The sequence below is a fragment of the Anser cygnoides genome, chromosome 5 (genome assembly GCF_040182565.1).
Source record: "Anser cygnoides isolate HZ-2024a breed goose chromosome 5, Taihu_goose_T2T_genome, whole genome shotgun sequence".
NCBI classification, from domain to species: domain Eukaryota; kingdom Metazoa; phylum Chordata; class Aves; order Anseriformes; family Anatidae; genus Anser; species Anser cygnoides.
In genome coordinates this window covers 53,821,735-53,834,171 of record NC_089877.1, presented here as the reverse complement: position 1 = coordinate 53,834,171, position 12,437 = coordinate 53,821,735, and the positions used below count along the sequence as shown (strand labels likewise).

At 49.6% G+C, this 12,437-nt stretch overlaps 1 protein-coding gene across 6 annotated transcripts in view; it reads left to right on the top strand.

The window, feature by feature from the left end:
* Positions 1-775: 775 nt before the first annotated feature.
* The window catches only part of CCDC85C (coiled-coil domain containing 85C), a 104,533-nt gene continuing 92,871 nt past the window's right edge, over positions 776-12,437 (top strand). Inside the window, exons 1-2 of one of the 6 annotated variants that reach the window (XM_048069894.2) lie at positions 780-1,036; positions 1,268-2,085. In XM_048069894.2, the coding sequence (XP_047925851.2) occupies positions 1,374-2,085 (712 nt within the window). In that variant the 5' untranslated portion in view covers positions 780-1,036; positions 1,268-1,373. Of the gene's footprint in view, positions 2,086-12,437 lie in introns of all 6 variants that reach the window. The other 5 variants (XM_066998331.1, XM_048069895.2, XM_048069896.2 and 2 more) reach the window with 5 other exon arrangements.

Genomic DNA, 12,437 nt, shown 5'->3' with positions numbered 1-12,437 from the left:
CCCTGGGGCTTTTTGAGGATACTCACGCGGGAAATAGCTGGCAGCCCTGCCCTGTCCTGGTGCATCTTTCATTTCTACGACACGATGCCGGCCAAAAGCAGCTACCAGCGTATTCCAAGGAAAAGTGCATTAGAGTAAAAGTCAAGGGGATGTGATGCAAGGATATAGGAAATCTGCCTACGCGTTGCCTAGGAAATCCACTTAGTGAACTTTCTGCACCTTTTACCTGGTTCTGCCCGAAGCGCCACGAGCACACCTGCTCCGGGACCACCAGAACCGGGGCAGAGCTCACCGGGGAACCGGTGCTGCCCGCAGCTTTCCCCCGGGGCGTGAGGGCCCACGACGGCCCCGGGGTGCGGGGAGGAGGCCGAGGCTCAACCTGCAGCCTGGGGACCGGGACACGAAGCCGGGCCGGGGGGACCGGGGCCGGGGCCGGGCGGGCTCGTTTTCCTGCCTGGCCAACCCCACCCTTCCCGGGCCTGGTACTTCCCGGGAAAAAAAAAATAAATAAAATAATAAAATAAAAAGGGGGTGAAAAAAAAATCAAATAGGCGAACGCGGGGGGGAGGCGGCAGGGCAGGGCGGAGGGGCAGCGCCGTCCCTTTGTACCTGCCCGCGGCCCCGGTAACCCGAGCCGGCGGCGGGGCGCGGCGCACCGGGGCCCGGCTCGGCACGGCCCGGCCCGGCCCTGCAGCCAATGGGGCACTGGGGGAGGGCGGCGCTCGCCTCCTCCTCCTCCTCCTCCTCCTCCTCCTCCTCCTCCTCCTCCTCCTCCTCCGCTCGGCTGGGGCAGGGCCGCGGCCGGCGGGAGGTGGGACCAGCCCCGGCGCTGCCGCCCGTCCCCTCCGTGCCCAGGGCCGAGCCGTTCCGGGAAGCCGCCGGCTCCCTCTGCGCTCCTCGGCACCGCCGCACCGGCATCGGTCCGCCGCCGCGCCGGGCTCGGCCCCGCGGGGGAGCTGCGGGGGTGCGGGGGGGCGAACAAGTGGACGGAGCCCCCCCGAGGAAGGGGCCGGCCGCCGGACTTGTTTTACCCGGGGTAAGTCGGCCGATCCCCTGGGGAGGCTAAGCCCGGGGGTGCCCGTTCCCCGCAGCCCCCCCCAGCCCCCTTGGGGGGGCGTCTTTTTTTTTTTCCTTTTTTTTTTTTTCCCTCCCCTAATCTGGGTGGGTTTTTTATTATGGGATCTGCGGGGGAGAAGATCTTCCAGTCCGGCTTTGCTGTTCTTCCTTGTCCAGCGCTCCGTGGGGAACTGTAATATTTCTTCCCCAGGATGCTGCAGTGAATTTCAGTCCCGGGAAATCAGGTGAACAAAAATAATCCGAATAACCCGAACCCCGTTTGTTACCGTGTCAGAACGGACGCTGCCTGAGCACAGATGATGGCAAAAAATTCCCTCGAAGGGTCCAAGGAGGACCTGAGCAAAATTTCGGAGGAGGAGATGCTGAGGTGGAGCAAGGAGGAGCTGGTGAAAAGACTGAGGAAAGTGGAGAATGAAAAGATGAACTTAATGGTGGAACACGGCAACTTGATGAAGGACGTGAACCGGCGGCTGCAGCTCCACCTGCACGAGATCCGCGGGCTGAAGGAGGTCAACCAGAAGTTGCAGGACGACAACCAGGAGCTGCGGGAGCTCTGCTGCTTCCTGGACGACGACCGGCAGAAAGGCAAGAAGCTGTCGAGGGAATGGCAGCGCTTCGGGAGGCACACGGCCAGCGTGATGTGGAAGGAGGTGGGCATGTACCAGCAGAAGCTGAAGGACCTGGAGGCGAGGCAGGAGACCCTCCTGCGGGAGAACGTGGAGCTGAAGGAGATGGTGCTCATGCTGGACGAGGAGCGGAGCGGGGCCGGCTCGCGGAGCTCCATCGACAGCCAGGCCAGCCTGACCAACCTCAACGGCGGCTCGGCCACCAGGGACGTGGGGGACGGGAGCAGCACCTCCAGCACGGGCAGCGCGGGCAGCCCTGACCACCATCACCACCACCTCCACCACCACAAGGCCGGCGACAGCAAGGCCGGGGCCATGCGGAGGTCTATGGACGACCTGTCTGCGCCTCTTCACCACCGGAGCATCCCCAACGGTCTCAACGGTGAGCTTGTCCCCCTCCTCGTAGCCCTGCCGGCTGCAGGTGCCTCTGGTCCTGCCCTGTACCCACCTCCTCTCCGCATGCCCAGTCCCCCTTGGCAGTGGGGTGAGGGATGCCGCGGTCCTTGCCCTCCCCAGCCCTGCCCATCCTTGGTGGCCCCAGGGTGCTCTGGCAGAGCAGCTGGGGGTGGTGGTGCGGGGAGGAGCACCCATGTGTATGGGGGGTGGTGGCTGCGGTCACTGGGCTCTGCGGTGCTTGCACCCAGCGCGGTGCTCCTGGGCTGTGTTACTGGTGTCTGGGGCTGAGGCTCGGAGGCTTTTTTATCTGGAGGGCTGGTGTTGTGTTTTGTTTGCTTTTCCTCCCCCTCAAAAAAAGCTGCCTGTGTTTTCAGAGTTAAACACTGATTTTTCCATCCCTTCTTCCTCTGACTCTTCTCCCTTTAAATATTCTGGGTTACGTGTGGCTTGTTTATCTGCTGTTTTGATGAGATTGATAAAAAACCTAAATGAGATTTCGGGAGAAGCTGATTAAAGTCGAGGTCTGCTCCATGGAGCATCACCTGTTAGCTCCATGGGCTCTCGGGCAGGCTGCCTGGCTATGGTGTGCCCACCAGTTTTGGAGATCTGGAACTTGGCTTCCCCTTGTTCCCTTGCTCCTCTTCAGAAACAGGTTTGTTTGTAGAGAAGAGATTGCTCTCAAAGGGACGCTGCATTCACAATTTTGTTCAGCCCAGTCATTAAAGTTAGAAACAAGCTCCACTGTGAAATCGTGCCAAACCTCCTCTGACAGTTTGTATGCAAGCAAAGTTTCTCCTGCTGTTGAATAGTGGTCAGGCATCATAATAATAATATTGGAATGCCTTTAAAATGGATTTTTTGGGGCTCCTAGAAGGAGTAGTTTGGCCAGGAGGGTTTAACAGGAGTCAAACCAGTCATCAGTCTGTTTAATTGTTGTGTACAAGACTCCTTTAAATGTACTTAATCCTCTTTTTCGACCAGAGAGGGGTATTTTCGGGTTGGGGTACACACAGCCCTCCTCCAAGCGCAGGGATGGAGCCCTGGAGGCTGGCTGCTACTGGTGCCACTTGGGGCTTGCTGGGCACGAGAGGCCACTGAGGGGCAGGACGCCGGGGAGGGGGCTGCTGGATGTGTTTGCCAGATCACCACCTTCAGTTCCCAGAGCTTTTGGTGGTCCTGGTGGGACCAGGGAGTGCTGGTCTTTGTTTTTGGTGATTTATGGGAAGTCCTGATGCTCCAGGAGATCTGAGGGCACACGGCACTAATCAGCCTGGATTTCAAGTGGTATGTTTATCCACGAATTTGCCATGCTCGGTCCTGTTGCCGCAGCTGCGTGTTTCCACTCGCAGCTGGAGATGTTACTGCCACCTCACCCATTAGACAGGGCTTGCTGGTTTAGAGGGTGATCCAGTCACCAGATGTTGCAGTAAACGGCAAGCATCCTATTATTTTAATTTTTTTCCTCTCTCTCTTTTCTAGTGCTGTGTAAATCAGAAGTACCTTGTTTGTAAACCTGCAGATAGCTTCTGCTCCTGGTGTGACTTTATTTTCATAAAGCATCACTGTTCTCAGAGGCCCGGAGAGCACTTGGCAGATACTGAGTGTGCTGTTCTTGTTTTGGGACAGAAGGGCTTTGCAGTTGTGAGACCAAATCCCTTTTAGTTATCAAATACTTCCTTAGGTTTTAGTGACTTCTGTTTCAGGGTTGCCCAACTCAAGCTGTGGAAGATGTGGGAAGTACTGGAGCTAACTCTTTACTGCCAACCTGTGCGGCTTCCTTTCTGAGGATGGCACAGATATGATCTGCACTTTCTAGACTAATAATCCCTGGAAAGATGCAAACAAGCCCGATCTCTCTTCTTAGGTAGTGAAGCTGTAAAATGACTTAAATAGTCATTCTTAGATAGCATCGGTATTCAGCAAGGCCATTTCCCTCAGCATGCCTTTGGAAGTGCCTGTGAATACATATGTAAATGCAAAGCTTCTCGGGCCTCTTTCTTGACTGGCAGAAAGGAGTCTGCTGGGGAGGCTTGCTTGGGACCAAGTGGCAACTCATTTAAGCCCATGACAATGTGGAAGAGGAGGGACGGTGAATGTGGAGGAAAAAATCCAGCAAGTCAGGTCGGTGGAGGAGCTGTCACTGAGCAGCCTCTGCAGCACCAGCTCCCTTCCATTTCTCTTGGTGCTGACTCTGCTTTTGGTGCATGCGGGCTAGATGTTAATCTTTTTATACTATTTTCCTGATGATTCTTTTTTTTTTTTTTCCTTGGAATAAAATGGAAAGAAGGAAGGGGAGAAAGAGTGGCCTTTTGTTTTTAGGTCATGGAATTCAGCCTGGTTTGCTGTTATCTCCTTTCTTTAACACACTGGGTAACTACCTGGTGGGTGCAGCTGCCTGGGCAGCACAACTGCTGCAGTGATGAACAGCCCTCCGGTACTTCCTTACGGAGGAGGGACGTGGATCTGAGACAGATGCAGGGCAGAACTTGGCATCTGTAGTAAGCAGGAGCCTTGGACAACTGGTGAGAGCAAGGTATGGTGGGCCGTTAGCTAGAGCGCTTTTGGAAATTATAGGAAGCTGGCAAGTCCTGAAATGTGCTGCCCCTGGCAGTGATGTCAGTTGGGCTTCATGAGGTGCCCTGCTTTTCTAGGTGTTTAGCAGGACTGTTTCACCGGGTTAGTGCTTTTCTGAAGGAGTCGAGAACGGTAGCTGTTAAATGCTCCTAGGTTGACAGCTTTTTAATGAAATCTTAGCAAGCAAAGGTGGATTAAATATTTATTTTCTCTTCAACAATCCTTTGGAAGCGACTTGGTAAGCCAGGGCTTGATTTATTGGCCCCAGTGACCTGCGCCGATGTGAGGTGATGAACTTTAAACTCTGGGTTTGTAAGGTGAATTCAGTAGAAGTGGTACAAGTTAAAAACAAAAACAAACCTAAACCGATCTGTGATCCACCTTCTCTTGACTTTACTGAGTCTACTTACTTTTATAAACCAGCTTTTCGGAAGCTGATGCTTGCAACCTGATGACTAAGTATCTGCTCATGGACGATAAGGTAATAGGCACAACTGATAGTATGAAGGCAGTTAATGTTGGATGATGTGCTCTTACGCAGCTCTGGATGTTCTGCTGAAAGCCAGAAGAACATGTGTTTAGTCTGAAGGTGAATGATCTTCTCATTCTCTGCTTAGTGGCGTGGGAGCTGGGAACCGTCGTGGCAGGGATAGGGGCACCTGCAGGCTGTGTGATGGGTTCTGGCCAGTTGCATCCGTGTTGAGTGATGTGCCGTAGTTGCAATAAATCTACCCACAGATCTAGGGCAGATACTGAAGTACAGTTGCTGTGTTGTCCTTGTGAGTGCTTTGGCTTTACTTTGCATGCATGGCGGGAGTGTCTGTGGATGTACATAGTCTTTCTGGACTTCCAGTTGGGTTAGGCAGCCCAGTTGGAGCTATTGCTGTTGCTACAGCCTGGTTTCTGCCAGAATAAAGTTTCCAAAAAAACCCCACCAAACTGGAGGGGAAAAAAGAAAAAGAAGATAGCCACGCTGTGTGATACTAACATGACCTGGGGGGAGGAATAAGCCTTCAGGTCCCGTGGGATATATCCCTGGATTGTAAAGTATGTGGGAACATTGGGAGGAGGGACTTCACGCTCCCTGAAGCAGAGTAACGGCTTCCACTAATTTTAGCCTCCTCTCCATCTAACTAGAACAACTGTTTGTCCAATAACAATTAGAGGACAATTGGCTTTGGTAGGATTTATGTGTACATCTGGGAGAGACGGAGAGCTGACAAGAAGGAGCGAATGTGCCCTTGTTCCTTGTTGCAAGTGTAGAATGACTTGGTCCTGCCTGCTGGTGGTTGCTCGGTACAAGTCAGTCCTGGTGGCTGGTGCAGTCCCGCAGGCAGGCAGCGTGTGAGTTCTACCAGTCTGGTGTAACGTTGCTGTGAGACAGACGAGGGTGAGCGCATGTTGTGGATTTCCTCGCCTGTGCTGCGAGCCTGGAGTGATACAGACTTGCTAGCTGTTGATGTGTCTGGGACAAAATCCAGAGCACGCTTACAAAGGTTTTGGGCTTTAATTTCCCTCCACCATCAAATGGCTTTTGTCATCAGAACTTCTCATTCACCTGCCACTGAAGCTGTTTGCTCTGAGTTCCCAAAATGTGCCAAGCTGTTTCCAGTGTCTCTCTGACTTTATTCCAGCTGGGTGAAATGTTTAGGTATTTCTTTATAAACATGAATAGGTTTCTGAAAAGAAACATTCTTAAAAATATCAACACTTGAAAAGTGGTCGGAGAGGTACGGAGGCAGGTGGTGGGCACAGCAGATAGCCTGTCGTAGCAGAGGCATTAATCTATGGCCCATCACTGCTGTCTGCTCCAAGGGAAGAAGAATGGTCTCTCTGGGTGAGGGGGTGGGAAGAGCTCTAGTTCTATTGATTCCCACTTGTAAATGTCCACATATTTACCTAGAGGGTACGATATATTGTGTTTAAAATGGTGGCAAAGAGAAATAGCCATTCCCTGTGGGTTGGTATTGATCGGATGTGCAGCTACTCTGTACTTACTTCTCTTCTTCTTCACATACCCTTTAGGCCGAAGTCCTTTGTTTTTATTAGTGTATTCATAATCAATATACATATTATTTACTATGACGTATTCATGAGGCCTTTGAGATGAGAATATGTAGAAGCAGAAGCAAAGGGTGAGGTTTATCTGATTTAACTTGAGGTGTCTGCAATATAGACTGTAATATCTTTGTCTCCTTGGGCTTCCTTTATAGGACACATGAAAAAAGAGATTTTGGTATCATGATTTATGTCGCCTATGTCTATTTAGAGGGTGAAGCATTGTACACTGTATGTGCTCTTTCTACTTTCTTCCAGGGAGGAAACCTGGATGGTAGTTCATATGCACCCATCTAAAGTGAGGTGAGATCAATCCTATTTGAGGTATTGTGGTGACCATCTTCTACTCTTCCAGCACAGCTGTGTGAGCACTGGTGAAAGACTGGAAATCACTTTTCCAGGTAGCAGTCAGATGTCACCCCCTTGAAGTCCCCACACCACCTGGGCACAGTGGCCTGGGTCTTCTCTATAATGGAAACTGACCAGAACTCGATGGTCCCTGCCAAACTGTGAAGCAGAGTTTCATCTACTTGATCAATTCCTATCTTTCTGACATGAAAAGCACTCTTAGTCCTATGAACATTGCCTTAACTTTTCCTGTTTTGTATTTAGGATGTTAGTATTTTTGGTATCTTAGGCCACTACATACAGGTTCCTTGCGATTAAACAAGGAAGCCCTCCCTGGGCTGATAAGCTAAATGTAAGACCTCTGTAGAAACACCTGTTTCCCTCTCTTCTGAGTTCATTGAGTTCTGCTAATAGGTTTTTAAACGCTGATGTCTCAAACACTAAGGGTACAGCTTGAGTTTCCTGTAGCCAGCAGTCATCGGCCTCTCTACCGAGGGACATCAGCTTGGAGGCATCTTTGTCATTGTCCACTTTGGCCTTCTTGCTGGGGCATTAAGTGTGTGCCAGCCCGTTAGGCTCTGAAACTTCGGGGCAGCTGGTGCCCCTGAAAACAAGGCTCAAGAAACTTACTCAAGGCACTCAGATTGGGCCATGTTTGGAAATATAGTCTCTATAGTAGTGCTTTTCAATTTTGTCTTCCTCTTTCAATTTTCTAAAGAGATATCTTGTTCTCAGCTGTCCTGGTGAAGGAAAAAAACCTGTATTGATTAAAAGGCAATTTTCTATGGGCCTTTGATGGAATTATCCACTTACACTTGTCAAAAGCAATCAAAATAAGGGGAATAAATTGTGTTGGTTACATGTAAATGATTTGGTCCTCTGGAGGCATTTCATCAAATAAAGCTGAGGATCGAATTAAATGGTGATCTAATTAAGTGGCAGGCATGGGAACCCAAAATGCAGCCTTGGCAGGTGTTGCACTTGGTGTGCGTGAGGAGATGAGGGGTATGAGCAGTAATGCTGGGGAGGCTGCAGAGTGGCGTTGCCTCTGAAAGCTCAAGGGTCAACACTTGTGTGGGGACAAGGCCCGCCATGGAGGCCGCAGTGAGGAGGAGGAGGGCCCAGGTGATGGCCTCCGTGGCAGGAGCTGGGCATCGGCCTTGCTTGTGGCTCTCACAGACATGTCCACAGCATGGTCTGCCCATGTTGTCCCCTCAGGCTGCCGCTGCAGCATCCTTCTGTGTTTGGGTTGCCCTTTGCAGGAGCTCTGAGAGCAGGACAGACAACAGTGGGTGGGTGAAGTGTAGGTGAGGTGCTTGTAGTGGCAAAAATGTTCCGTGTGTTGCGAGGTGTGGAGCAAGGCAAATGAAAAGAATTATAAGGCTATTTAAAATACCCTTAAAACTATTGATTCTGGAAATGCTGAAGCTCTTTCCACGCTCATCACGGCTGTAATATGTCCCACTGCAAAACACACGACACTGCTCACGTGGAGCAGGCAAGGTTGGGGGCCACGTATCCAGTTTTCCTGCGAATTAGCAGCGACTGGCTAGGTTTGCTTCTGCATTCTGTATTTTTAACCTGACTTTTTGTCTGCGAGCCAGAATTCATCCTGCCCTGTCTCCAAATGTCATCATCCCCTTGTGGTTAACTTGCTGCAATTCATGAAACACTTGGCTGCCATAAATAGTTATGTGCAGAGGTTCCTCTGCACGCGGAGCGGACAGAAATTCGCAGGCAGCGCTGCTAGGCACTCGCACACTAACATGTCCACCAAGAGAAAGTTGACCCACTTCTGCGAATAGATAACTCCTGGCAGAAAAAGTAACACTGTCTCACCGAATCTGTCTTTCCCTTGCCTACTGAATTGTGAAGCAAAAAAAGCAAGCGAGCTCCGTCTTCTGAATTAACGGCGGTGGGAGCATAGCGCTCCCCATTGAAAGGAGAGCGTGTAGATCAGCCCTTGATCTGAGGTAGGCTTAAAATGGCCACAATTCATTTGTGATTTTTTTTTTTTTAACGTAATGAGTGCTTTTGTTAGTGAATGAGGTGTGTGGAGTTCAGGACTCAGCTGCTCTTAGGCATTAGGAAACATTTATCACCATGGCAATTGAAGGCTGCTGTACAGGTTATTTTGTACGCTTGCACGGTGACTCACATCTGGGCCGAGACCATTTATGCCAGGCTACCTCAGTCCCTACGCATACAGGTTTATATATGCTCTTCCCTCCCTGAAGTTGCTTCTTGCCTTGGTGTTTACTCCTCTCGGAAAGCTCAGTACTTTGCCAACTTCTTACACCTCCGAGCAATGACACAAGGAGATATCCCACTCTGGCAAAAGAGCACAATGTTCATACCTGCCGAAATGCTGGTTTTCTGAGAGTCCCCTACTGGGAGCAGTAGATCCATCCATGCCTGCCCAGTTTCCGGGGGGCAGCAGTGGCCTTGGGGGGAGCCTCTCTGCTGGAGGCTGCCAGGTTAGCACCCTCATCACCCTGGTCATGCCATCCTTGTCCTGGCCAGCCGTGCCCAATGCTCACCTTGCTCAAGGATTCTCCTGCAAAGGGTCTTTTGTGAAAGATTCTCCTTGGCAAAGTAGATTACAGGTTAATGTATTGGTGAGATTTGAGACTGGGGGACTCTAACGCACCATGTGCTGAGTGCTGTCAGCATTGCTGCTGTGCCGCTCATCTTGGCAAGTGACTATAGACACTCCATTTCAGGGATCTCACACTCAGATCGAAGCAGTCCTGCATCTGATGTGAATTAAAACATTGTCTGGGCTAGGAGATAAGGGCTTCTCCTACTGGTTTGCAGAAGTGGATATCCCCTTTTTGTCTGCTGTGGGTATGGTGGGAGATGTCTGCACTGTCTGGAGCGGAGGGAGCGCTAGCGATGAGTGCCGGGCTTATGGTATCAGGGCATTGCCCAGCTGTAAACTGCAGTTGAAGGGGTGACATGTTAGCTGTCTTGTGTAGTTGTGTCAGCCCAGGCTTGCTGGCAGATTCAGTTCAATCAAATCAGGAGTGCTCTGAAAAGCTCTTCAGCTCCATCCCCCAGTTCCATACAACGACACTCATGACTGCGTGCTGCTGCCTTTCCCCCCATTTCATGCAAATGCTGGGGTTTCGTTCTTAAGCAGGCAAGTTGGTGGCATTTGGATGCTTGTGGAAGGCAGAGGAAGAAGTGTAGGGAGCAAATGGATGGAGCACAGGACAGGAGAGTAGATATCTTATGTTTCAAGCTGTCTCCTTGGCAGTAGGATGCTCCAGGGTTGCCTATACTTGGGGGTTTGGCAGCCTTGTCTGACCTGTCCTTGCTTTCCTGGGGCGACAAAACGAAGCCACGTGGTGCTGAGAGCCCCAGTTTGGTTTGGCGGGGAGAGCTGCGGTGTTGTCCTGTCCTCTCGCTGCAGAAGACAACATGGTGAGGAAGGGAGACAAAAGGACCACTCAAAGTAGATCAATAAAAACAAACCATTATTTTAGAAAAGAGAAAAAGGAAAAGCAAGCCTTACAGCATTTCCAGTCCCCAAAGCTTAATATTTCTATGGAAACCATTGCAGCAGGAGGCTTGCTGTCAGTATCTTTATGTGATCTGTTGGGGTTGACTAGATTTTAAAACTGTCCTTTCCCCACATCTTCTACCTTGGATCATCCCAAGATGGGTTGCTGCGTATCACAAATGCAAGGTTAAACCCCGCGTTCCTGGTTTCTGGCTCTCCATTAAGTGCTAAGCAGACTCTGGAGGATTTGCAGCCATCTTTCATGTGCAGTTTTTGACTTGCAAAGGTTCGTTTCATTCGCTCTGTGACACTTATTGATAATGTCTTGTCCTATGTATGCCACTCCTGTCACACTGTGCTCCTTGAAGGATGGCTGTGACTTTGTATTAGGCCGCGGACCATTTGGTAGTGTGGTACATCTCAGTGCCCTGTAAAGTTGCTACAGGGATGGTGCTTGACTTGAATGGAGTTAAGACTTTATACGTGCTTTAGTCTTTCATGCAAAGGAGATTTGTAATCTCCACAAGAGGACATAATCTGACCTACTTAGGTAATAGCCCACATGATTTTCGTGTAGCCCCAGTTTTACACGTGCAGCTATTTACTATGGTCATGCTGATGTATTCACTGATTTCCTCCCATTTTTGTTTCTAGTGGGATCTACTAGAAATAGCTACAGGATAACCTACATAAAAGTCCACTGTTTTATGCTGGAGTAGGAGGATCAGATGCTAACAGAGTATCAATAATAAAAGAAAATGTTATTTTTGTTGATGCTGAATCTTTTTCAGCTCCTAACAAAGGTATTATGAAAATCTTATTTTTATGTACAATCTTAAAGCACTTTTGTGATGAATAGTTTTCTTTTGTCTTCCTGGTTTCCTTTTCTTATCTCCCTTACTGGGGTTTGCAGTCTCATATTTGTATGTTTCCCAGCAGCTGAATGTAACTTCGATCTATGCTTTGGATCTGCAGAGCTTTTAATCCCTTTCCACTGAGTTAAAAGCTTGTTTGCTGTTGAATGTGATATGTAGTTATAGGTTATATGATCTTCACCGGCGGCTCATGCATCACACAAAGATGGCATATTGTGAAAAACTCTGATAAAATATCCCCTTGTTCGTTTTCCTGATTGCAACTCAAACCCAGGACGTGAGTGAGTCAATTGTTCGCTGCTGTGCAGACTGCTGGTACACCTGTCCTTTGCTGTTACGTACACCTGTGCACTTGCTTTCTTTATTTCAATTTTGCAGTCTCTGTGATGTTTATTTTTGAGGCTACAAACCAGTCGGATATTTCAGCCAGTGCAGCAGGCTTTCTGTTTTCCAATTCTGAAAACATTTGTGGTGTGATTTCCTCCTAGAGTTTTCCCTTTGCCTCCTCTTAACCGCTTGTTACACCTCCTGAAACATGGGGAGCGGTTTTTAAAGCCTGTACGATTATTCCTCTTTGTCCTGAAACGCGATGACGGATGCCTTGTTTGTGGAGAGCTTTTGTTTGCTGGAGTGGTTTCATGTTCTACCTTGGAAAAATCATTATTCCCGGAGTTCTCAGTCTTCCAGGCCACGTGGATATAGCTGCACGCGTGTGAATGGATTCAGCCATCTTCTGATGGTTTTTTTGTTTGTTAGTTTTGGTATAGGTATTTTCTTCCTGGATTCTAACCGGTTTATCAGTCTCCCAGTGCCTGTCTCCTGGCCTCCTGTAACAAAGTACAGTCCTCTTTTTATAAGGTCAGTTAAGACGGCGTTGTTCTAGTTGTAAGCTTTAAAATAACAACAGAAGGATGGATGGTTTTGCAATTTCCAGTGCTGGACTGAGACTCAGATTTGGTACGCTTTCTCATTGCAACA